General features: G+C 45.5%; 1 protein-coding gene across 1 annotated transcript; it reads right to left on the minus strand.

Annotated features, from left to right (window-relative positions):
- Window positions 1–118: 118 nt before the first annotated feature.
- Window positions 119–27706, minus strand: LOC143986808 (uncharacterized). The gene is made up of 3 exons (XM_077485216.1): window positions 26880–27706; window positions 8186–9322; window positions 119–288 (listed from the first exon to the last, which is right to left on the minus strand). The coding sequence occupies exons 1-2, from the start codon at window positions 27704–27706 to the stop codon at window positions 8404–8406; spliced, it is 1746 nt and encodes a 581-aa protein (XP_077341342.1). The 3' UTR covers window positions 119–288; window positions 8186–8403.

Consider the following 27706-nt stretch of genomic DNA (forward strand, 5'->3'; position numbering starts at 1 on the left):
CGATGTTTAGCCAACAATGACCTCACGGGGAAACTGATAGACACATTTGTCTGAAGAACATTTTAAAAAGCGGACAATGCAAAAAAATAAATAAAAAAATCACATAATTCCAGTCAGAAAAGGTTGATACAAACATTTTTATTTATGGAGATGCTACTGTTGATACATTGTGTGATGTCCGGTCTGGGAAGGTGTGTAGAGAAAACACGGGTATCCCCCAAGAATAAAGTCCAAAACATAAAACGCCAGCATGCTGGTAAAAAATGTTGTCCCCAGTCCAGCTTTCATCTAAAAAAAGAAAATAAGGGAACAAAGATAAAGTATTAGAGCAAAGCCAACGTACACCATGTTCAAATACAATACATCAAAAGCTGCAATTGTGTGCAGGTACTCTTTATGGAGGGATCGGGGGTCTAAAAGACCTCCCATCCCTTCTTTACACTTCAAAGTATTCAGATCGCCGAAAACAGCGATTCTGAATACTGTATATTTTTTAAAACCGGCGCCATTGGCAGTCGAGTAAACGGGAAGTGATGTCATGGCGTCGCTTCCGTGTTTACTATTAGCAGACTGGAATGACGCCGATTACGGCGTCATTCCAGTTCCTCCCCAGCAGCCGGAGGCATCCAATCGTGAATCGGCGCTCCCGATCAAGCGGGAGCACCGGTAACAGCGGTGAGAGGCGGCGGGCGTCCTCTCCCGCTCCTCCGGCATAACAGCCGAGCAGCTTTTAGCTGCTTCGGTTGTTATGGCTAGATAGCCAATCGCCCGCTGTAAAAAACGGTACTGGGATGATGCCTGCAGGTGTGGGCATCATCCCGGTATACCCTCGGAAGCCAAGTACGCACATCTGCGTACGCTCGGCAGGAAGGGGTTAAAAACAAGCATGAATGCAGTTCTGTAATATATTAGTAAATGTATTTTTAAAATTTCAAGTAGTGTAAGGACCTAAAATCTGACCTGGTGTTGGCCTATTGCAGTTTCTGTACAGTGAGCATGGAGTGTGAGAAGAATAAGCAGCACAAGCAGCCAATCAGTTCATGTGCTAACAAGAATGTTGTTAGGAGGAGAAAGCAGCGTGAAAGATTAGCTCATCGCTGTGCTGCTTCTCCTTTCACTGTCCAATCACAGGAGGGTCCAGGGTGATCTGGGCTCAGAAGAAGTGGGTTGAATGATGCTGGACATCAAACTCGGGTCATCTTGTGGCAGAAAAGACGTACTACAGGGAAAATTCTCTGGATTGAAAGTGAATATTGCTACAAAAGCGGCTTCATTTTTGGCTGAAGTTTTACTTAAAGTCGAGTTCCACCCATATAAAAAAATGTAGCGGCTGACTTTTAACTACTTGCCGACCGCCGCACGACGATGTACGTCGACAGAATGGCACGGGCAGGCATATGGGCGTACAGGTACATCCATGCCTTCCCGTGGGTGGGGGGCCCAATTCGTTCCGGCACCGAGGAGAGAGGATCGGTGAGTTGCACCAACACGACACTACATAGTAGAACATGCCAGGCACACTCACACCCCCCCTTCACCCCCCAATCACCCCTGCCCCCCCAGTCACAGTGAGACCAATTGCATTTTTTTTTGCATTGGTGTCATTTGTGAGTGTAATAACTGTTAGGGCAGTTAGGGTTAGCCCCCTTTAGTTCTAATGTACCCCCCTAACCCCCCCAATAAAGGTTTAACCCCGTGATCACCCCCGTCGCCAGTGTCACTAAGGCAGGGTTCACATTGCAGCGGTTTATGAGAACGGATGTGATTCGCACCGCACTGCAGTGCAAATCACATCCGATCTCTGTGCGATTCGAGTTCAGCCATACAGATAGTATGGCTGAATTCGCGCCGCAAATTCGCACGGGACCCTTTTTTTGGTCCGCAGCAGAATCGGATCGCATGGGTGTTCACACCATGCGATCCGAGTTTGCAGATCGCACTGCGATATGCGAACTGATCTGGGGGTGTCATTAACATTTCACTGACACTCCCAGCAGTTCGCATAGGGCAGTGTGAACTGCCGCCGGGAGGCATGCGATGCGGGAACCCGCCGCGGATTCGTGGCGTTCCCGCATCGCTCCAGTGTGAACCCAGCCTAATAAGCGATCGTTTTTGTGTTCGCTGTATTAGTGTCACAGGTGACGCTAGTTAGGCAGGTAGGTATTTAGGTTCGCCACAGATTTTTATAGCGCCAGGGACCCCCATATACTACCGCATAAAGCCCCCTGATTGCCCCCTAGTTAACCCTTTCACCAGTGATCACCATATAACTGTTACAGGTGACGCTGGTTGGTTAGTTATTTTTTTATAGTTTCAGGGCGCCCGCCATTTATTACCTAGTCTCACTAGTGTACACCTAAATTTAGGGGTGTCTACTTTCCAAAATGGGGTCATTTGGGGGGGGGTTTGTGCCATCTTGGCATTTTATGGCCTTCAAAACTGTAACGCCCTTAGAAAGCCTGAAGGTGGTGATTGGTTTTCGGGGCCCCGTACGCGGCTAGGCTAACAAAAAGTCCCACATATGTGGTATCCCCGTACTCAGGAGAAGCCGCAGAATTTATTTTGGGGTGTCATTTCACATATGCCCATGGCATGCGTGAGCAATATATCATTTAGTGACAACTTTGTGGAAAAAAAAAAAAAAAAAAAAAGTTTGTAATTTTCCCGCAACTTGTGGCAAAATATAAAATATTCCATGGACTCAACATGCCTCTCAGCAAATAACTCGGGGTGTCTACTTTCTAAAATGGGGTCATTTGTGGGGGTTTTGTGCCATCTTGGCATTTTATGGCCTTCAAAACTGTAATAGGTAGTGAGGAGTGAAGTCAAATATTTACGCCCTTAGAAAACCTGAAGGCGGTTCTTGGTTTTCGGGGTCCCGTACGCGGCTAGGCTCCCAAAAAGTCCCACATATGTGGTATCCCCGTACTCAGGAGAAGCAGCAGAATTTATTTTGGGGTGTCATTTCACATATGCCCATAGCATGTGTGAGCAATATATCATTTAGTGACAACTTTGTGTAAAAAAAAAAAACAATTTTTTTTTTTTGTCATTATTCAATCGCTTGAGGCAAAAAAATAAAATATTCAATGGGCTCAACATGCCTCTTATCAATTTCCTTGGGGGGTCTACTTTCCAAAATGGGGTCATTTGGGGGGGTTTTGTACTGCCCTGCCATTTTAGCACCTCAAGAAATGAGATAGGCAGTCGTAAACTAAAAGCTGTGTAAATTCCAGAAAACGTACCTTAGTTTGTAGATGTGACAACTTTTGCGCAAACCAATAAATATACAATTATTGACTTTTTTTTTACCAAAGACATGTGGCTGAATACATTTTGGCCTAAATGTATGACTAAAATTGAGTTTATTGGATTTTTCTAATAACAAAAAGTAGAAAATATCATTTTTTTCAAAATTTGCGGTCTTTTTACGTTTATATCGCAAAAAATAAAAATCGCAGAGTCAGTCAAATACCTTTAAAATAAAGCTCTATTTGTGGGAAAAAAAGGACGCAAATTTTGTTTGGGTACAACATTGCATGACTGCGCAATTACCAGTTAAAGCAGCGCAGTGCCAAATTGTAAAAAGACCTCTGGTCATTGACCAGCAAAACGGTCCGGTCTGAAAGTGGTTAATAATCAAACACTCACCTGTCCCACGGTCCAGTGTTGTGGGTGCAGGAAGCCTCGCTCCTCTCCACGGCGCCAGCATTCTAAATGTGGGTGCCTGGCTGTGGCTTCACAGCCGGGCGTGCACTGAATATGCGCGTGCCATGCTGTGAATGGGCAGACAATCTTCTGGGACCTATGACATGTCCCAGAAGATTGCAGGGAGGAGGTGATCTTCCCTTCTGGTGCCGCAGAGCCAGAGGAGGAAGTGGGAGCTGGGTGCCTATAAAAACAGGGTACCCCCGCTCCCCCCCCCCAAAAAATGACATGACAAATGTGGCACATCAGTAGGTCACCAGCACTTAAAGTGGAAGTTCCATTTTTGGGTGGAGCTCCCCTTTAATTTATAGAGTTCCAGTGTGTAAGGCTGAAGGCAGCAGATGGGGAGGGGGGGGGGACCGCTGTGCGGCAATCTTACCAGGAAGAGGGAGCGTGTACCTGTCAAAACCATGTACCCGCTCCCCCCTCCCTGCCAAAAAATGCCAAATGTGGTGGTGGAGGGTACGAACAAACGGAGGGTCCCGTTTTGGGTGGAGCTCTGCTTTAAGATTATGTCGCTAATACAAAATGTACCAAAACCTCATCTGGGAGAATGTAGCGATAAATCCATATCCCCAAAAAACAATTCATGACACCGAGACTGAATATTTAGACGTAAAATAACCAATTCTAGACAGTGTGGTACATCCTCCTTATAATGAAATAGTAAAGTCGGTGTAAGCTGCACCCCCACCATAATTATCTCCAGCATCCAATCACAGTATAACAATTCTAACTCAAGGGTGTTGTGAGGAGTCTAAAGGGGAATAAATATACCCAAAAACTATTGTACAGTTCAAATAGCACCAGAATAAGGCTAATCGGGTATTAGTAACATTGAATATTACACAGAGAAATAAAATACATTTTGTGAATTACTGTAAAACCAGAATGGAAGCTGCATTCAGTTTGGATTTTGGACTTTGCTGGCTGCATGCTTGTTCCAGGCCAGTGACTAAGGAAGAAGGTTATAAGGATGACAGTCGGTACCAATGCCATGGATTCCAAATCACAGCCACACCAAACATTGTAAAAAGGGAAAGATCAAAGCTGATATTTTCTAGTTCCACCAGGTGGCAGCACATTACCAAAGTTTTTCAGTGCCAATGCTACTAGGAAGCCTGGGCTGCTTGTTATGACGTCTAAAAGGATAAAGAATATTATTACTTTAGAACAGTTCACTAAAATTGTCGGTTTCATAATTCAATAAAAGATTTTTCGGCCATACTTCTCTTGTGGGTAACAAGGGTGCACTTACTTTTGCACTCCTGTGACCCGGAGTCAGCTTATTTTGGGCTATTGCCTGCTGTCAGCGAACATGGCAGGGAAGTTACAGGCTCTGGAAGGATCCCGATCATATTGTCGGGATCCACCCAGCTTCCTGATTGACAGCTGGCTCTGAATCTCAGCATACAGCTGCGCCCACCCCTCCTCTCAGGTGAAGCCGGAGGAGAACTGAGCAATCAGCAGTCTTGCGATTCCAAGTTTTCTGTCTTAAAGAGGAGCTCCGGGCTACTTTGGAAAAAGTCAGCAGCTACAAATACTGCAACTTTTAAAATAAGGACACTTACCTGTCCAGGGATCCTGCGATATCCTCTCCTGAGCCAATTCTTCAATTGGCTTTGGGTGCAGGCGCCGCCATCTCTGGTAAGGGAAAGGGGAAGTGAAGCCTTGCAGCTTTACAGCCTGTTACCTACTGTGCATGCGCGAGTCACACTGCGCCTTGTGAATGGTCCCGCAATCTTCTGGGACCTGTGTGTGGGGGAGGGGTAGGGGGCGAAATTACGGGTCAGTTCTCATGGTGATCTGAGCCGGAAGTGGGAGCGAGTACTTGTCTAAACCAGGAACCCCCCCCCCCCCCCTACAAAAGTGCAAAATGTGGCAGTGGAGGAAGCAAACAAAAAGGAGCTTTCCCTTTTGGGTGGAGCTCTGCTTTAAATCCTGTATAAAGGTTTTTCTTTTTATATCCCCCAAACTTCTCCCATCAAGATAAAAAGCCTTCTCTGTTCAGCAGCCCCCCTAATACTTGCCTGAGGTCCCTCTAAACCCAGCCATGTTGCAGAAGTGTATTGGCTGCCCAGGACTCCCTTCCTCATTGGCTGAGACAGCAGCGAGGCACCATTAGCTTCCGCTGCTATCAAAGTCAGTCAGCCAATGAGGAGAGAAAGGGGGTGGGGCCAGGCCATGGCTCCATGTCTGAATGGAGCAGGGGCTCGGCTTGGGTGCCCCCCGTAGCAAGCTGCTTGCTGTGGGGACACTCAACAAGAAGGAGGGGCCAGGGGCACCGAAAAGGGACCAGAGAAGAGGAGGATTTGGGCTGCTCTGTGCAAAACCACTGGAACAGCAATGAAGTATAACATGTTTACTTTTTTTCCTAGTTAAAAATAAGAAAGAAGACTTTACAATCCCTGTAATACTGATAGAGTTGTGTGAAGTCCCCAAAGCATTTGGATGACAGGTCCATGTCGGCTCTGCTATGCCGACAAGGACAGAGCCCGCTCTCCTCTATGGAAAAAGACATGCAGTCATTGGATCCCCCCACCCTCTGAATGGATTAACCCCCCACACACATTGGTGGTCACAGGAAGTGACATGGAACCCCCACCATTGGTGCTCAGTGCCAGTGAAAGTTCCATTGGTTATAAACACTTCCATATACCCAGTGATGTGACCGGCCACAGAGGAAACAAATCCCCCTACGGAAGATGGATCTCTATCTGCAGTCTTCTCTACACTTATCTACCATTCAAAGTACTGAAATTATACAGCTTGTCTGAGAGTTCACAAAAAAAAAGGGGGGGGGGGGGATGGGGAGCTGAGGTTACACTACAGAGATCAATGAGGAGAGCCGATTGGAAGGAAGAGACACCCCCACCCCCCATCATATAGGAACAGAGATGAGGCTGTCAATCACCTCGAGCTGGGGGAGGGGAGGACAGAACTTCTAAGTGCAGTATTAACCACTTCAGCTGCGGAAAGTTTACCCCCCTTCATGACCAGGGCATTTTTTTGCGATACAACACTGCCAATTGCGCGGTTGTGCGACGCTGCACCTAAACAACATTTACCTCCTTTTTTCCCACAAATAGAGCTTTCTTTCAGTGGCATTTGATCACCCCTGCGGTTTTTATTTTTTTTTTAGAAAAAAAAAAGAAATAGCGACAATAAAAAAATAAAAAAGGGAATAATTTTTACTTTCTGCTATAAAATATATACAAATAAAAATGCAATTTAATTTTTTCATCAATTTAGTCCAATATATATTCTGCTCCATCCCAATAAGTGTATATTGATTGGCTTGCGCACAAGTTATAGCGTCTACAAACTACGGGACACGGGATTTTTTTTCTAGTAATGACGGCGATCAGCGATTATTTTAGTGGGATTGCGATGGACAAATCTGACACCAAGGCCCCTTTCACACTTGTGCAACCTGAAAGTTGTGCCATTTTTGCCACGATTTAAAGCAATGCCCGTGTAATCTTTATGTCTATGGACCTCAAGTCGCACCAAAGCAGGGCAGGGACTACTTTAAAGTGGCACAGATATGAATGGTACCCATTGGAAATCATGGGGTACGACTTGTCATGCCACTTTGTAGTCCCAAGTGGCACAAGTGTGAAAGGGGCCTAAGGTCCTTATCACACACGTGTGGCTTTGGACATCACACATGACAAGTCGTACCCCATGATTTCCAATCATCATCACCCATATCTGTGCCACTTCAAAGTCGTCCCTGTACTACTCTTTTCCACTTTGATGCAAGTTGACATCCGTAGACATGAAGTTTACACCGTCATTCCCTGAAATGGCATGAAAATCGCACAAATACCAAGTCGGGTGAAAGGGATCTCACTTTTTGGGGACCAGTGACACGAATACAGGGCAAAAAAAATTAAAAATGCACGGCATTAATGACACTGACAGAGAAGGGGTTAACAGTGGCGGCGATCAAAGCATAAGATGTGCTCCTAGGAAGTGATTTCTGTGTGTGGGGGGAGGGGTGGGGGTGACTGGAGGAAGACGGAATGGCGGTCTGCCTCTCCTGAGAACGATCAGCGTGTCCCAGTGGGCATCGCGTCCGCTAGACCCGCCGATTGGGAGCGAGTTGACTGGTGGCGCACGCCCCAGACCCAGCGCACAAAATGACGTACAGGTATGTGATTTTGTGTAGGAGGGATCTGCATGGAGAGCTCCATATCAGAGTAATACACAATGACTTCTCTCTCCTCCTCTCTTTATACACAGATTTCTCTTCTATCTCTATCACTACTGGCTGCATCTAGTGCACATTTATGGATATACCTGAGGACTGTGTGTATATAAAACCTCTAGAGACGGTATATACACCCCAGATCATTATCACCTATATACTATTCTACAGTCTACTTGTATAATATCAAGGTCTCCATATATGGCTGAGAACAATTGTATTTTATCTCCAGGGCTCTCCTCTCCCCCCCCCACTTTTACTCACCAAACTCCTTTCATGTTTTAGTGAATCAGATGGAGGTCCCTCCCCTGTCACCTTTCTTTTCGGTGTCAGGAAAAGCTGTCAGCAATGATTCATGCAGACATCAGAGGAAGGAGGCAGTGGACAGAAATGAGCCTCACTGCTCTGGACTGAGACAAGTACACACTAGAGAGGGAAATCCTCTGATCACATTTCATTACAACCACTTCAACCCCCCGAAATTACCAGTCATGGAAATCCATCCCTACATTACATGTCTGTGGCAGGAAAAGGAGGTGGGGGGGAAGACTGGCTGGTACACAAAGACTGGGGGGGCAGGTGGCACAACACGGCTGCGGAGGGGGGGCAGGTGGCACAACACGGCTGCGGAGGGGGGGCAGGTGGCACAACACGGCTGCGGAGGGGGGGCAGGTGGCACAACACGGCTGCGGAGGGGGGGCAGGTGACACAACACGGCTGCGGAGGGGGGGCAGGTGACACAACACGGCTGCAGAGGGGGGGCAGGTGACACAACACGGCTGCAGAGGGGGGGCAGGTGACACAACACGGCTGCAGAGGGGGGGCAGGTGACACAACACGGCTGCAGAGGGGGGGCAGGTGACACAACACGGCTGCGGAGGGGGGGCAGGTGACACAACACGGCTGCAGAGGGGGGGCAGGTGACACAACACGGCTGCGGAGGGGGGGCAGGTGACACAACACGGCTGCAGAGGGGGGGCGGGTGACACAACACGGCTGCAGAGGGGGGGCAGGTGACACAACACGGCTGCAGAGGGGGGGGCAGGTGACACAACACGGCTGCAGAGGGGGGGCAGGTGACACAACACGGCTGCAGAGGGGGGGCAGGTGACACAACACGGCTGCAGAGGGGGGGCAGGTGACACAACACGGCTGCAGAGGGGGGGCAGGTGACACAACACGGCTGCAGAGGGGGGGCAGGTGACACAACACGGCTGCAGAGGGGGGGCAGGTGACACAACACGGCTGCAGAGGGGGGGCAGGTGACACAACACGGCTGCAGAGGGGGGGCAGGTGACACAACACGGCTGCAGAGGGGGGGGCAGGTGACACAACACGGCTGCAGAGGGGGGGCAGGTGACACAACACGGCTGCAGAGGGGGGGCAGGTGACACAACACGGCTGCAGAGGGGGGGTGGGTGATTAGTGAACACGGTGGGGGGTGATTAGTGAACACGGAGGGCGGTGGGGGGGTGATTAGTGAACACGGAGGGGGTGGGGGGGGTGATTAGTGAACACGGAGGGGGGTGGGGGTAATTAGTGAACACGGAGGGGGGTGGGGGGTAATTAGTGAACACGGAGGGTGGTGGGGGTTAATTAGGGAACACGGAGGGGGGTGGGGGGTAATTAGTGAACATGGAGGGGGGTGATTGGGGGGTCTCCAGCTCTGTTTCCCCCCGGACTTTCCTCCTCACTACTCCCGCGGTCTCCTCTCCTCCCCCCGGCTCTCCTCCTCACCTGCACAGCTCTGCGCCCCCCGGCCTCCATTTCTGCCCCCTCGGGACGGTTTCCTCTCAGCTCTCCCCTCAGTAACTGTCTCCGTTCATCCTCCATAGAGATTTCCAGTACTAAAGATGGCCGACGGGTGATGATGAAACCAAAAAAATCACTGCATTCAGCTGATCGGGAGACACCTATGGCGGGGATCGGTATTACAGCCGGAGAAGACAGATTGCCATCTTGTGGCCAAATTCAAGAATAACCATTAAAATCACCCAATACTGTTGAAATTTGAAATAAAATTAATAAAATGATATAAAATTGATATGGGTTTGGGTGATATGACATAGTTGTTGTGAGGTGCATCAGGTCAGGCGCTTCAGTAAGAGACGCTGTGATTGGTCACAGGTTCTTCTTTACTCCAGTCTCAGGCGGTCTCAGGTCACTTCTCCTTAGCGAGTTGACGGAGTGACATTCAGAGAGGAGAGCTCCTGCATTTCACTGCGATTTTCAGCGACTGACAGCAAATAACTGCGATTTTTATCATTTTTATTGATATTTATCGCTATTACTAACCCTTATTATAATATTATTCTTAATATTATAATTTTTTAGCCTTTTTTCAGGTATACAGGCATCCAACACCAGCAGGATGCCTCGGCCTTCACGTCCCGGATCCCGGCGAAGGCGCTCACGTCAGGACGGCGACGAGTCACCAATCGCCCACCGGACGCGATCCAGAGCCCCAGATCGGCGGAGACAGGAGGCGGAGCCACCCAGGAACAGGAGCCGTTCGCCAAGACACCGCGACAGGCCTGCTGAACATCTCCCAGCACCGCCGCCGGCCATGGAGCCGCGTGGCGAGGAGCAGGTAATCTGTATCATCTGTTTTGCAGGTATTGAAGATGGAGAAGACACGACCACTGTGACCTGCGCTCACCAATTCCACACGGCGTGCATCCAGCGGTGGATGGAGCAAAGCGCAACCTGTCCACTGTGCCGGGCTGCCATCCCCATTCCCCAACAGGACCACGGCCATCAGGGGAACAACAACAGGTTTGACATTCGGGTTGATGAAAATGGTAATATGTGGTTCATTGACATTGAGCAGCAGCTGATCCGCAGGGTTGACTTTCAGGTTAATGAAGATGATGATGAGTATGTGGTAATGTGGCAGTGATCCCTATAGAGTAACATCTTTTTTCTTTATATATACAGGATTGTAATAGTAATTGTTTATACTTGTAGTAGTTGTATAGTAGTTTAAAAAAAAAAATCTATTTTTATAAATATATAACAGATATTTTCTTTTTATACAGCATGCTTGTAGTAGTAATTGTAGGAGTGCAACGGATCGTCACCAATCCGTGATCCGAACGGGTCACCCCTCTCGGATGGGCACATGCCGCGATCCGCAGGGCGCTCCGCGGTCTCTGCCTTAGGAAAGGCCTTGGCTTCGGTCTAGCTCCTAAGCGGCGGCAATCTTTCTACACCCAGGCTGTTTACAATGTGATTGCTCCGACGGAGCGATCACTTGCAAACAAACCGGCTTGACGCCGGTTCCTCTCTCCCTCTCTGTACTAATCTGTACAGTAGAGGGGAGAGATTGGATGGAAGCAGCCATCCCTCCATACCCTGGCAATACCCTGCCAATACTCTGCTATACCCAGCAATACCCTGCCAATACTTTGCCATACCCAGCCATACTCTGCCATACCCAGCCAATACTCTGCGATACCCAGCAATATCCTGCCAATACTCTGCTATATTACAGTGGGGACTATATGGTGGTGGAATTTTCACAGGTTTTTGCAAATTAAATTATTATTTGCTGATCCGAAAAATGATCCGATCCGTGACTCTGATCCGAGGAATGATCCGATCCATTTGTTTTTTGATCCATTGCACCCCTAAGTAATTGTAATTGTTTATGCTTGTAGTAGTTTCATAGTAGTTTTGCAAAAAACAAAAAAAAATAAAAATTGTATAAATGTATATGTATAAGTATAACAAATATTTTCTTTTTATACAATATGCCTGTAATTGTAATTGTTTATGCTTGTAGTAGATTTATAGTAGTTTAAAAAAACAACCCCCCCCGCAAAAAAAAATTTTTTTATAAATATATGTATATATGTATAAGTATAATAGATATTTTCTTTTTATACAGCATTCTTGTAGTAGTAATTGTAATTTTTTATGCTTGTAGTAGTTTTATATTAGTTTAAAAAAAAAAAAAAAAAAATGTATAAATATATTTATGTATAAATGCATAAGTATAACATATATTTTCTTTTTTATACAGCATGGTTGTAGTAGTAATGGTAATTGTTTATGCTTGTAGTAGTTTTACAGTAGTTTAAAAAGAAAATTACAAATATATATGTATAAGTATAACAGATATTTTCTTTTTATACAGCATGCTTGTAGTAGTAATTGTAGGGGTGCAACGGATCGTCACAGATCCATGATCCGAACGGGTCACCCCGCTCGAATTGGCACAAAAAATGTATAAATATATTTATGTATAAATTCATAAGTATAACATATATTTTCTTTTTTATACAGCATGGTTGTAGTAGTAATGGTAATTGTTTATGCTTGTAGTAGTTTTACAGTAGTTTAAAAAAAAAATTACAAATATATATGTATAAGTATAACAGATATTTTCTTTTTATACAGCATGCTTGTAGTAGTAATTGTAGGGGTGCAACGGATCGTCACAGATCCATGATCCGAACGGGTCACCCCGCTCGAATTGGCACATGCCGCAATCCGCAGGGCGCTCCGCAGTCTCAGTCTTAGGAAAGGCCGTGGCTTCGGCCTAGCTCCTAAGCGGCGGCCATCTTTCTACACACAGGTCGTTTACAATGTGATCGCTCCGACGGAGCAATCACTTGTAAACAAACCGGCTTGATGCCGGTTCCTCTCTCCCCTCTCTGTACTAATCTGTACAGTGGAGGGGAGAGATCGGATGGAAGCAGCCATCCCTCCATACCCTGGCAATACCCTGCCAATACTCTGCAATACCCTTCCAATACTCTGCAATACCCTGCCAATACTCTGCAATACCCAGCAATACCATGTAATACCCTGCCAGTACTCTGCAATACCCTGCCAATACTCTGCCATACCCAGCCAACACTCTGCCATACCTAGCCAATACTCTGCCATACTCAGCCAATTATCTGCCATACCCTGCCATACTGTCAGAAACCATGAAACAAACTGAGACAGAAGTACAATCAAATCACACTTTTTTATTAATAAAAATAAAACGGTAAATAGAAAAAAGCGTAGTCAAGCATAGCCAGAGTCCTGTAGCCAGATCTGGTAGTCAGCCAGTCCAAAGTTCATAAACCAATATTGCAGTGGGGAGATTGTGGATATTACAGTGGGGACTATATGGTGGTGGAATTTTCACAGGTTTTTGCAAATTAAATTATTATTTGCTGATCCAAAAAATGATCCGATCCGTGACTCTGATCCGAGGAACGATCCGATCCATACGTTTTTTGATCCGTTGCACCCCTAATTAATTGTAATTGTTTATGCTTGTAGTAGTTTTATAGTAGTTTTGAAAAAAACAAAAAAACAAAAAAAAATTGTATAAATGTATATGTATAAGTATAACAAATATTTTCTTTTTATACAACATGCCTGTAATTGTAATTGTTTATGCTTATAGTAGTTTTATAGTAATTTAAAAAAACAACCCCCCGCAAAAAAAATTGTATAAATGTATAAGTATAATAGATATTTTCTTTTTATACAGCATGCTTGTAGTAGTAGTTGTAATTGTTATGCTTGCAGTAGTTTTATAGTAGTTTTGGAAAAAAGAATGTATAAATATATATGTATAAATGCATAAGTATAACAGATATTTTCTTTTTTTATACAGCATGCTTCTAGTAGTAAATGTAATTGTTTATGCTTGCAGTAGTTTTATAGTAGTTAAAAAAAAAAAAAAAAAAAGTATAAATATATATGTATAAATGCATAAGTATAACAGATATTTTCTTTTTATACAACATGCTTGTAGTAGTAAATGTAATTTTTTTATGCTTGTAGTAGTTTTATAGTAGTTTTGAAAAAACAACCCCCCCAACAATTTTTTTTTTTATAAATGTATAAATATATATGTATATATAGATACATATACATATCCAGTTGCCGACCGCCGCACGCCGATGTACGTCGGCAGAATGGCACGGGCAGGCATATTGGCGTACAGGTACGTCCATGCCTTCCCGCGGGTGGGGGGCCCAATCGGGGCCCCCCCCCCCGGTGCCAGCGGCGGTCATGGCCACCCCCTCGCGATCGCTCCTGACGAATGAAATTCTAGCACTAAATCACTTCCTCTCCTGTATTGTAAACACAGGCAGAGGAAGTGATGTAATCTCTCCTCGTGTCGGTCTTTTTCATTCCGGCACCGAGGAGAGAGGAACACGCCAGGCACACTTTCACCCCCCTTCACCCCCCGATCACCCCCCCCAATTACCCCTGCACCCCCAGTCACAGTGACACCAATTGCATTTATTTTTTATTTTTTTATTATTGCATTGGTGTCATTTGTGACTGCAATAATTGTTAGGGCAGTTAGGGTTAGCCCCCTTTAGCTCTAGGGTACCCCCCTAACCCCCCCAATAAAGGTTTAACCCCGTGATAACCCCCCGTCGCCAGTGTCACTAATACAGCGATCGTTTTTCTGATCGCTGTATTAGTGTCACAGGTGACGCTAGTTAGGCAGATAGGTATTTAGGTTCGCCGCAGCTTTTTATAGCGTCAGGGACCCCCATATACTACCGCATAAAGCCCCCTGATTGCCCCCTAGTTAACCCTTTCACCAGTGATCACCATATAACTGTTACAGGTGACGCTGGTTGGTTAGTTATTTTTTTATAGTTTCAGGGCACCCGCCATTTATTACCTAATAAAGGTTTAACCCCCTGATCACCCGGCGGGTGATATAAGTTTGAGGGTCAGATAAGGTCTGCGTCGCCCCAGGCAGCGTCAGGTTAGTGCCAGTACCGCTAACACCCACGTGCAAAGCATACACCTCCCTTAGTAATATAGTATCTGATTAGATCTATATTAGCGTCGCCAGCAGTTTAGGTTTCCCAAAACGCATTGTTAGCGGGATCAGCCCAGATACCTGCTAGCACCTGCGTTTAGCCCCTCCGCCCAGCCCAGCCCACCCAAGTGCAGTATCGATCGATCACTGTCACTTACAAAACACAACACACATAACTGCAGCATTCGCAGAGTCAGGCCTGATCCCTGCGCTCGCTAACAGTTTTTTTTGTAGCGTTTTGATACAGTCGCTGACAGCCTAGGTGCTTTTTTACCTGTGAGTCTCACTAGTGTACCCCTAAATTTAGAGCCCAAAATGGCAAAGAGAAGGTACACTAGTGAAGAGGCCTACACGTTTCTGAGCATGACAGATAGTGAAGAGGAAATTGGTTTAGGGTATCCCCGCGCTGTCGTCAAGGGCCTAAACTATTTAAAAGGATAGGTTGCAGCAAACTACCGACAGGGGTATGAACCCTAACCCCCAGATAATAAAAGTGAAAATCAAACAGATGGTGTTGCGCTACCTGAACTAGATATAAATATAAATATAAAGAGCCTAGTACTGGAAAGATTAAAATCTAACTATAAATCAACTAGCCTATCTAAAATAAAAATTAAGGTGTCTTGTGCTAGTGTATTCTAAAACTTGAATTCCAGAAATCATGTGTTTATATATCAACATAAGTAACTAAGCAAAAGGAAAAAATATTCCATAAAGTGCAAATGTTAAAACGTGCAATTCATAATGCATGAAAAAATGATAAAATACAGTCTATAGTGAAATTGAATAAAGTGCCAGTGATGGTTAGTTCCGTAATCTTCTTAAACATAAAAAAGTTATTAAATATATATATATAAGACAGTCTATATAAAAGCTGAAATAGGTGCTCAGTGACTTGTTCAGTGCTTCTCAAAAAGAAAAACAGGTGCCAGCAATCGTGTTGTAATTTCTGTGTCTCCAGTATACACGGCACACTAGGTGAAATGGCCCCTTACCTTACTGCTGTAAGGCAAACAGCAAATCAAGCAGCAAAAACAAGGGTCCAGGGATTCTATCCCAATTCCTAGCAGGTGGATATTGGTCCCCTCAGGTAGGTATTTTTCCTCTCAGATAGTTTCCATATAGATCTTTGGCTTCAGTATAGCTCCCAGAGGTCTCATAGGAAAGATAGAGGTACACTCGGATGGTGAAGTACGTTCGTAAAATTTATTGTAACGATATATAAAAAGAGGTACTCACAAACATACGATAAAATACAGCATTAAAAACGGACGAGCAATCCGCTCGTGTATGCGAACGTCACTTCCGGTATCCTCGTTCCGACGCGTATCGTCACTAGTCACGTGACTTCATCAGGGAATGGGATACTCTAGTACGGAAGTGTCTTTTATATGCACGTGTATGGCGGCCATTTTACTGAAGTCTCCCATAAGATAACATTGGCACCGCCATCTTTTTGGAGTCTTCCATAGGCTAACATGGTGCAGCCATCTTTTAGGAGTCAATCTCCACCCAGCATCATTTTCCACATATCTAGGCTACACCCGCGGCCATTTTTCGTTGGTCCAGGTTAGCAGCCATTTCTATACAAGGGTTATTTATCAAATGTCATAGGTCACGTTAGTATTATAGCCCCATATTTTACACTAAAAATTATCTAAAACCGTTCTTTAATATAGATTTATAAAACAAATGGTAAGGTAACATTTTATCTCATGGTTGGTATATATTAGCACTATATTCCCCCTCGATATAGTGCCCCTTTTTGTCAGGAACCGGAAATGGCGTTCAGGGTGAACCCAGAATGGTTCATTTATACTATCACAATACATAAAATAGTTTTACAGACATGTGAATTGGATATAATATAAAATGAGTATTGCAAGATCGTTACATTAAAACAAGTATCAAATCTAAAACCAAGTTAAGAGATATAAAAATAAGTAAGAATATGTATTTTTTTAAAAATCGCTGATGAAGCAGTTTAAGTCAAAATCAATGTTCAAACCTTGGGGGGTAAATGTGTCCAGAATAAAAATCCACTTAGATTCTGCTTGACTAAGTGTCCTAACTTTGTGGCCCCCCCTCCAGTGTTTCTTATATGGTTCTATGCCCCAAAAGGTCAAATGGGTGGGGTCTTTATTATGGTGGGTACTAAAGTGTCTGGATACACTATGCTTATCAAAGCCGCTAATAATGTTCTTTACATGTTCTTTTATTCTTACTCTCAGCGGTCTTTTGGTTCGCCCAACATATTGTAAGCCGCAACTACACTGTAAAGCATAAACAGCTCCCTTGGTGTTGCAGCATATGAAATCCTTAATATTATACGTGTTTCCCGTACTTGTAGAGGTGAAATTGAATTTCTTTTCGACCGGCTTTTTTACTCTTGTGCACGCATAACAGCGTCTACAGGGAAAGAATCCCTTGCCTGTAAAGAACGTTAAGCCATTATAGGGGGGGTCGGGGATGTTTTTTACTATCTTATCCCTTAGGGTTGGTGCTCTTTTATAAATGAATCGTGGATGTTGCGGTAGGATTTCCTGCAGGTGTATATCTGACCTTAGTATGTGCCAATGCTTTTTAATCATCTTCTCGATCTTCTTATGTTGCATATTATAATTCAATATTATTGGTACTCCATCACTTTTGTTCATAGTGGGTGGTTTATCCTTTACTAGTGTTGCTCTATCCATATTTTCAACTTCTATGATGTTTGTCTTGATGTCTTCACTCTTGTAGCCTTTATGGATAAATCTATTTCCAATTTTCTCTGCTTGTGTCACAAAATCTCTTGGGTGGGAGCAGTTCCTTCGTAGCCGGATCATTTGTCCTTTCGGGATATTGCTCAACCAATTCCAATGGTGGCAACTATCAGTGGGCAAATAGCTGTTCCTGTCCACATTTTTGAAATGAGTTTTAGTATACAATGATTTCTCTTCTTGTCTTATTTCTAAGTCCAGGAACGTAATGGTCTCGTCACTTATCTCCCACATTAAATTAATGTTCCTGTCATTTTTATTTAATCCTTCTAGGAAGGAGATTAGTTTGTTTTTTTCCCCTTTCCACAGTATTAGTATGTCATCTACCGTATATACTCGAGTATAGGCCGACCCGAGTATAAGCCGAGGCCCCCAATTTACCCCCAAAAAACTGGAAAACTTATTGACTCGTGTATAAGCCGAGGGTGAGACATGGCTGTCCATCCCTGTGTGTCCGTCCATCCCTGTGTGTGTGTCCGTCCATCCATCCCTGTGTGTGTGTCCATCCATCCATCCATCCCTGTGTGTGTATCCATCCATCCATCCATCCCTGTGTGTGTGTGTGTGTGTATCCATCCATCCATCCATCCATCCCTGTGTGTGTGTGTGTGTGTGTGTGTGTATCCATCCATCCATCCATCCATCCCTGTGTGTGTGTGTGTGTGTGTATCCATCCATCCATCCATCCATCCCTGTGTGTGTGTGTGTGTGTGTGTGTGTGTGTGTGTGTGTGTGTGTGTGTGTGTGTGTCCGTGCAGCCTTGTGTGTGTGTCCAGCCTACCTGTGTCCCAAGCCTCCGTCCCGAGCCGCCGTCGTCCCGAGCCTCCTCCGTCCCGTGCCGTGCCTCCTCCGTCCCGTGCCGTGCCTCCTCCGTCCCGTGCCGTGCCTCCCCCGTGCCGTGCCTCCTCCGTCCCGTGTCTCCTCCGTCCCGTGCCGTGCCGTGCCTCCTCCGTCCCGTGCCGATGGATCGCCGCTCTTCTCGGCGGCCATTCTACAATTCAAAATTCCGCCTCCGCCTGTGATAGGCGGAACACTCAATTTCCCAGCAGCCTGTGTTCCGCCTATCACAGACATCCTCTCATACTCGTCCGTAGTATGAGAATGAGCGGATGTCCGTGATAGGCGGAACACTGACTGCTGGGAAATTCAGTGTTCCGCCTATCACAGGCGGAGGCGGAGAAGGAGGCGCGGCTTTTGAAAATTAATGTCCGCCGTCTGTCTGCTCGATACGCTGATCAAGCAGTCAGACAGCGGCGACTCGAGTATAAGCCGAGGGGGCACTTTCAGCCTCAAAAAAGAGGCTGAAAATCTCGGCTTATACTCGAGTATATACGGTATATACCTTTTGTAGGTCACTAGTTCTTCGGGGGGGTTCTTAAAAATCGTCTCCTCCTCCCATTGTGACATGAAGAGACATGCCACACTGGGCGCGAATTTTGCGCCCATCGCTACACCCACTTTTTGGTGATAATAATTTCGGTCATACCAAAAATAGCTGCTTTTTAAACAGAAATCTAAACTTTTAATTAAAAATTTCCTTTGGAAGCATGGCAAGGTCGAGAATTTTCTTAGGCCCCATTTTGTGGCTTCACATGCCTGATGGTGTTGGATAATTGTGTACAAGGAAGCCACATCGGCAGTTGCCAGTATCCACGGCGTTTCTCCTTTGGGGGTCTCCTCTATTAGTTGCAGTACTTGTTTAGTGTCTCTCAAGTAGGCTCTAGTTTGTTTGACCACTGGTTGTAAGTAATTATCCAGATATTGTCCTATTCTTGAGGTCAAGGAATCGATTCCATTGACTATAGGTCTCGGTGGAGGGTTTGTGCTATCTTTATGTATCTTAGGTACTGAATAAATCACAGGAGTCCTGCACGACTCAGGAATCAAGAACTTGGCTTCCTTTTTGTTGAGAATATTTCTCTTTAGGCCTAGATGTACAATCTGCTCTAATTCCTTTCTGCATCTAAATATCGGATTGCTCGGCAGTACTTTGTATGTGTCTTTATCTTCCAGTAGTTTCTTCATGGTCTCTTTGTATTGTGTTTTAGATTGGACTACAATTCCTCCCCCTTTATCTGCCGGGCGGATGACAATGTCCTTTCTCTTTATCAGTTTACTTATGCCATTTTTTATAAATTTCGGTCCTTCTAGTTTTTTGACTTTCATTTCCTTTAGATCTTGCAATACTACTTTTTTAAAAACATCTATATGTTTATTATTATTTAAAACTGGATTAAAAACAGATTTATTTCTTAACCACTTGCTTACAGGGCACTTAAACACCTTCCTGCCCAGACCAATTTTCAGCTTTTGGTGCTCTCACACTTTGAACGACAATTACTCAGTCATGCAACACTGTACCCAAATGAATTTTGTGTCCTTTTTTTCCCACAAATAGAGCTTTCTTTTGGTGGTATTTGATCACCTCTGGGGTTTTTATTTTTTGCGCTATAAAAGAAAAAAGACCACAAATTTTGAAAAAAAACGCATTTTTCTTTGTTTCTGTGATAAAATTTTGCAAATTATATTTTTTTTTTCATAAATTTTGGCCACAATTTATACTGCTACATATCTTTGGTAAAAATAACCCAAATTTGTGGATATTATTTGGTCTTTGTGAAAGTTAGAGAGTCTCCAAGCTGTGGTGCGAATCGCACAAAATTGATCACACCTGATGTACTGGTGGCCTATCTCATTTCTTGCGACCCGAACAAGTCAGGAAAGTACAAATACCCCCCAAATGACCCCTTTTTTGAAAGTAGACATTCCAAGGTATTTACTAAGATGCATGGTGAGGTTTTTGATGTTGTCATCTTTTTCCCACAATTCTTTGCAAAATGAAGATTTTTTTTTTTTTTTTTTTTTCCTCACAAAATTTTCAATATAATAGGTTATTTCTCTCACGTGGCATGTGTATACCACAAATGACACCCCAAAATACGTTCTGCTACTCCTTCTGAGTATTACGATACCAAATGTGTGAGACTTTTACACAGCCTGGCCACATACAGAGGCCCAATATTGAAATAGCACCATCAGGCGTTATAGGAGCATAAATTACACATCTTATTTCTCAACCACCTATTACAGTTTTGAAGGCCCTGGAGCACCAGGACAATGGAAATGCCCACAAAGTGACCCCATTTTGGAAAGCTAACACCCCAACGTATAATCTATGAGGCATAATGAGTCGTTTGAATGGTTCATTTTTTTCCAGAAGTTTTGGGAAAATGTGGGAAAAAAATGAAAACGCATTTTTTTTACGCAAAGTTGTCCATTTATAAGATATTTCCAACACATAGCATGTACATAGCAAAAATGACACCCCAAAATACGTTCTACTACTCCTCCTGAGTATAACGATACCAAATGTGTGAGACTTTTACACAGCCTGACCACATACAGAGGCCCAATATTGAAATAGCACCATCAGGCGTTCTAGGAGCATAAATTACACATTTCATTTCTCAACCACCTATTACAGTTTTGAAGGCCCTGGAGCACCAGGACAATGGAAATGCCCACAAAGTGACCCCATTTCGGAAAGCTAACACCCCAACGTATAATCTATGAGGCATAATGAGTCGTTTGAATGGTTCATTTTTTTCCCGAAGTTTTGGGAAAATGTGGAAAAAAAATGAAAACGCATTTTTTTTACGCAAAGTTGTCCATTTATAAGATATTTCCAACACATAGCATGTACATAGCAAAAATGACACCCCAAAATACGTTCTACTACTCCTCCTGAGTATAACGATACCAAATGTGTGAGACTTTTACACAGCCTGGCCACATACAGAGGCCCAATATTGAAATAGCACCATCAGGCGTTCTAGGAGCATAAATTACACATTTCATTTCTCAACCACCTATTACAGTTTTGAAGGCCCTGGAGCACCAGGACAAAGGAAATGCCCACAAAGTGACCCCATTTTGGAAAGCTAACACCCCAACGTATAATCTATGAGGCATAATGAGTCGTTTGAATGGTTCATTTTTTTTCCAGAAGTTTTGGGAAAATGTGGAAAAAAAATGAAAACGCATTTTTTTTACGCAAAGTTGTCCATTTATAAGATATTTCCAACACATAGCATATACATAGCAAAAATGACACCCCAAAATACATTCTTCTACTCCTCCTGAGTATAACGATACCAAATGTGTGAGACTTTTACACAGCCTGGCCACATACAGAGGCCCAATATTGAAATAGCACCATCAGGCGTTCTAGGAGCATAAATTACACATCTTATTTCCCAACCACCTATTACAGTTTTGAAGGCCCTGGAGCACCAGGACAATGGAAATGCCCACAAAGTGACCCCATTTTGGAAAGCTAACACCCCAACGTATAATCTATGAGGCATAATGAGTCGTTTGATGGTTCATTTTTTTTCCAGAAGTTTTGGGAAAATGTGGAAAAAAAATGAAAACGCATTTTTTTTACGCAAAGTTGTAAATTTATAAGATATTTCCAACACATAACATTTACATAGCAAAAATGACACCCCAAAATACGTTCTACTACTCCTCCTGAGTATAACGATACCAAATGTGTGAGACTTTTACACAGCTTGGCCACATACAGAGGCCCAACATGCAAGGAACACCATCAGGTGTTCCAGGGACACATAGCATGCACATACCAAGAATTACACCCCAAAATACATTCTGCCGAGAAAAGAGTAAACAAAAGATTACCTGTGGTTTTAGCAGCACAGTTGTCCACAGGATGTTAGCACTGGTCCAGGCAGCAGACAGGGACTTGGTCAGCAAAAATGAACACAATTTTCCAGGCAACAGGCAGGTATACTGTCCATAGTCAATATTGGCAGCAGGCAGGGATACTGTCCATATACAGTCCAAGGTCAGTGCAGGCAGAGATCGTCAGCATTGCCAAAATATTGGTCCTGGTAGTAGGCAGGAACATGGTCCATCCATGTTGTGTGGTCAGTTCATGCGACAGGCAGAGGCATGATGGTATAGGTCCTACAGGCAGCAGGCAGAAGTAGGGCCTTGTTCAGGACAGAATGGGGATAGGGGTAGAGGCTTCTCCCACCCAAATCTCTTTGAAGCCTCCGAGTCTCCAGACCCTAGGAATGAGAAAACAAAGGAAATTGTCTTCTTCATCCAAAAAATCTATTCTGGAGCCCCTCACATATGTGAGACCCCTGTTATGAATCCCACTAGTCCACAGAGGGTACAAGATCAGTCCAAGAGGCAGGCAAAAGGCATGGTCAAACAGTCCAGGGTCAGTTCCAGATCAGGCAGAGGTATGTACAGAATCAGTAGGCAGAAGCATGGTCGAATAATAGTCCAGGGTCAGTTCCAGATCAGGCAGAGGCATAAACAGAATCAGTAGGCAGAAGCGTGGTCGAATAACAAGCCAGGGTCAGTTCCAGATCAGGCAGAGCTTTGTACAAAATCAGTAGGCAGAAGCGTGGTCGAATAACAAGCCAGGGTCAGTTACAGAGCAAGCAGAGGCATAAGGGGTTTGAAGGTAAATGGCAGGAAGTGAGGGTTAGGGTTACCATACTTCACTAATAATTCACTAAAGTATGGTAACGGCGGAAACAGTCACCTATGCAGAGGCCTGGTTGGGAAGGGCATTCGGCACAATGATAAGTGGTGTCTCTTCTCACTCCTCGTTTGCTGCACACCCGACATTTTTTCTGATGTCTTCGGCCTGTTGGTTTGGGAGGGATTTTGTCAGGAAAGTGGCGTTCAGAGAGTCTGCTAATTACATCGGATCGAATGTTTTGTGGCGGGCCGTTGGGGTATATAAGGGCAATGGTGATTTCCTCCTGGTAGCCAAGGAAGGGTATGGGTCTTTCTGTGGACTTACGATAAATGACATATGTATTGTATATGGCCAAATTAAAGAAATAAATTGCAATTTTTTTATACCACTTGTATGTTCTTCTCATGGCAAGATAGGGTTCGAGCATCTGGTCGTTCAAGTCGACACCCCCCATGAACATGTTGTACTCATGGATACAAGTGGGTTTTTGTATTGGGCCATCCCTCCTGGTGATCTCAACAAAAGTGTTGTTGTGGATCGAAGAAAGCATATAGACATCCCTTCTGTCCCTCCACTTCACAGCCAAAATTTCCTCGTTCCGTAAGCTCGCCGCTTCGCCTTTTCTTAGCCTTTTGTTGACGAGGCTTTGAGGAAAGCCCTTCCGGTTCGTTCGTACGGTGCCACATGCTGCAGTTTGCTTTCTATGGAGATTGCGGAACAGGGGTAAACTTGTATAAAAATTGTCCACATAGAGATGGTAGCCTTTCTCCAGGAGTGGGTTTATGAGTTCCCAAACAACTTTTCCACTCGATCCGATGTATTCGGGGCAATTAGGGGGATGTAGCTGGGTGTCCTTCCCTTCGTATACCATGAAGGAATATGTATACGCTGTGGCTCGGTCACACAACTTATACATCTTCACTCCATAGCGGGCCCTTTTGGAGGGAATAAATTGCTTTAGCCCCAGCCTGCCAGAAAATTTTATCAGGGACTCATCCACACATATGTGTTGGTCTGGGGTAAACAACTGGGGGAAAATCTGAGAAAAATAATTTATTAGTGGCCGAATTTTGTAAAGTTTATCAAAATTTGGGTCATTCCGGGGAAGGCACTGGGTATTGTCGTTAAAGTGTAGGAATCTCATTATCGTTAGATATCTGGTCCGGGACATTATTGAGGAAAAGATGGGCATGTGATAGATGGGGCGGGTTGACCAATATGCACGTATTTCATTTTTATTGTTTAGTCCCATACAAAATGTGAGGCCCAAAAAAATTTTAAACTCCTCCACTGTTAGGGCTCTCCACTCGTAGGGACGGGCATAAGAGGACGTTGGGTTACTTTGAATAAATTGTTGGGCATATAGGTTGCACTGGACCACAATGGATTCAAGCAAGTCCTCTGTAAAAATTAGGTGGAAAAAGTCCATCAGGGAAAAATTTTGTGTGTCCACCTGGACTCCTGGGTTGGCAGTGAAAGGGGGAACGTTGGCTTCTCCTGAGTTAGGAGGAAGCCACAAGGGGTTCTGGAGGGAATAGGGAAGGCTGGCATGGGACCTAACCCTTTGGGGCCGAGTTGACACCCCACTGGTACGTGGCCTTTGCCGAGGTACTGTGGTGCCGGTGGATGGCACTGGGTTGCCGGTGGATGGCTCTGCGGTGCTGGTGGATGGTACCGCCTCCTCACCAGTGCGCCTTCGTCTGACGGGCGGACTATCATCTTCCTCCTCTGAGGCTGTCATGGTACCACTGCTGAGGACAGGCTCGTAGTCCACGTCAGAGTCACAATCTGAATATGAGGAGGAATCCGAAGCGGAAACCTCCCCGTTGCTCTCGTCGGCTGCAAGGATATCATATGCCTCCTCAGCTGAATACAATCTTTGTGACATTTTTATCGATCACAAATGGCACTGACAGGCGACGCTGATGTGGCAGGTGACACTGACAGCACTGATCACAGGTGACACTGACGACACGTGGCACTGACAACACGTGGCACTGGAGGCAGATGGCACTGGAGGCAGATGGGGCTGACAGATGGGGCTGACAGATGTGGCTGACAGATGTAGCTGACAGATGTGGCTGGCAGATGTGGCTGGCTGGCAGATGTGGCTGGCTGACAGATGTGGCTGACAGATGTGGCTGGCAGATGTGGCTGGCTGACAGATGTGGCTGACAGATGTGGCTGACAGATGTAGCTGGCAGATGTGGCTGGCTGACAGATGTGGCTGACAGATGTGGCTGACAGATGTGGCTGGCAGATGTGGCTGGCAGATGTGGCTGGCAGATGTCACTGGGGCTGGCACTGGCAGATGGCACTGGCTATTTGCTCTGGCAAATGGGGCTGGCAGATGGCACTGCGGCTGGCAGATGGCACTGGCACTGGCAGGTGGCACTGGCGCTGGCGGCACTTGCGCTGACGGCACTGGGGCTGACGGCACTGGCGCTGACGGCACTGGCGCTGACGGCACTGGGGCTGACGGATGGCACTGGCGCTGGCAGGTGGCACTGGCGGCACTGGCGCTGGCGGCACTGGCGCTGGCGGCAGTGGGGCTGACGGCAGTGGGGCTGACGGCAGTGGGGCTGACGGCACTGGCAAGTGGCACTGGCGCTGGCAGGTGGCACTGGCGCTGGCAGGTGGCACTGGCGCTGGCACTGGCGGCACTGGCACTGGCGGCACTGGCGCTGGCGGCACTGGGGCTGGCGGCACTGGGGCTGACGGCACTGAGGCTGACGGCACTGAGGCTGACGGCACTGGGGCTGACGGCACTGGGGCTGGCAGGTGGCACGTGGCACTGGCAGGTGGTAGGTGGCACTGGTGCTGGCACTGGCGGCACTGCTGACAGATGGCACTGGGCTGACAGATGGCACTGGGCTGACAGATGGCACTAGGCTGACAGATGGCAGTGGGCTGACAGATGGCAGTGGGCTGACAGATGGCAGTGGGCTGACAGTTGGCACTGGGCTGACAGTTGGCACTGGGCTGACAGTTTGCACTGGCACTGGCACTGGGGCTGACAGATGTTAGCACAGTAGTTCACAACTCACAGATCCGCTCTCTCTCCTCACACGCTGTCTCTGTGTGAGGAGAGAGAGACACGGCAACGGGAGATGATCTCATTTGTTTATATTTGAGATCATCTCCTATTGGCAGCTGTGATCGCTCTGTGAACGGCCGCTTTGATTGGCCGTTCACGGCGATCTGTATTCGCCTGTCTCCCGGAGACACGGCGGATACAAAACTTCCGCGATGCGCGCCGCCGGGGGCGCGCATTGCGGAAGTAAACACAAAGCCGTCCAGGGACGACCGCCCGAACGAACCCGCCTGCCCCACGGCCGTCATTCGGCTATAGGGCGGGCGGGAAGAGGTTAATTCACTATGGACTATTTCTTGGTTTTCTACAGGCGGTCGTTTTTTAGAAGGGTTACTAGCTATGTATTTTTTGATGTTTAAGGTTCTGATGTATTTTTGGATCTGTATATAGGTCTCAAATTTGTCTAGGTTTTTTATCGGTGCATATTTCAGACCCTTATCCAGTACTCCAATTTCTTCGTGGGATAGGGATTTACCACTTATATTAAAAATACCTTCACCTTTTAATTTCTTCTTGGCCTGCGATCTCTTTCCGGCTCTCTTTCCTCTCTTCTTCCTGGGCTTCTCCGTGGGTCTCTTGGTTCCAATGCCCATTTTGGGGGATGGTTCTCCATCCCTCTCTCTAAAAAAGCCCTCCTCTGGTGTGGGTCTTGATAATAGTTTTGCATTCCTCCGTCTCTTTCGTCATCATAATAATCTCTTAATGGGGCAAAATGGTTGTACAATGCTATCGGATTCTGATCATTTGTGCCATTGTCTCTTTGTGGGGGGCGCCAATTGTCCCTATACCCATTTCCATCATTCATCCGATTATCCCTTTGTGGGGGTCTCCAATTGTCTCTTTGTCCGTTTCCATGGTTGTGTGGGGGGCTTTTTTCTCGTGGTCCATATTGGCCCCTATTATCTCTCTGATCTCTCTGATCGTAGATGGTTCTGTTATTGTTACCGTTACCATTATATTGTTTCTTATTGTTATATTTCCAATAAGGTTTTTTCCCTTTGTTTTGTGGGGTATTGTACGGATAGTATGGTCTTTGATCATGGTTATGCGGGGTGGAGTAATTATGGTCATTTTGTGGTTCACTATTTCTATGATGTCCTGGGGAGTGTCTTTGTTGCTCATTCGGGTATGGTCTTATTTGGGTTCCAGTCTGTTGTGGGATTTTTTCTGGTGTCGAGAAAGTAGAGATGGGGTCAGAGTAGCCTAATTTACTCTGCCATTTGAATACCTCCTCTTTTTTAAAATCATTAATGTCTCTGGTGTACTTCTTGCTCTTCCTAGTTTTAACCTCCTTATCTTTCCTATTTAAATCCTTATTTAGTTGCGTGGTTAAGGATATGAATTCCGGTTTCTCCTTATGGTTCTCAAGTTCTCCTTTGATTTCTTCTATTGTCCCCTCAATCTTACACATCTTCCTTTGCTTTCTTCTCAATAAGAGTTCCAGGAGTTCCAATCCCTTCTCATTGAAGAACTTGAACCATTCATCCATGGAGTCCTGGTCTAGGAGTCCATCATTAGGTGGTACATCCCATCTGAGACGTCTGGGTACTATTTTATCTTTTATGTATTGTTCAAAGGTGGCTATATCCCACCATAGGCTCACCTTTTTCTCCAT

The sequence above is a fragment of the Lithobates pipiens genome, unplaced genomic scaffold, assembly GCF_037356315.1.
Source record: "Lithobates pipiens isolate NorthernLeopardFrog02 unplaced genomic scaffold, aLitPip1_a1.2 Scaffold_18, whole genome shotgun sequence".
Lineage (NCBI taxonomy): Eukaryota > Metazoa > Chordata > Amphibia > Anura > Ranidae > Lithobates > Lithobates pipiens.

Bases quoted from the DNA above. Each gene is read 5' to 3' on its own strand.
- LOC143986808 (XM_077485216.1), bottom strand. From the start codon at position 27,706: ATGGAGAAAAAGGTGAGCCTATGGTGGGATATAGCCACCTTTGAACAA. The intron at 9,323-26,879 runs GTATAGGGACAA...CCCCCTCTGCAG, and splicing joins CGGATGAATGATGGAAATGG to CCGTGTTGTGTCACCTGCCC.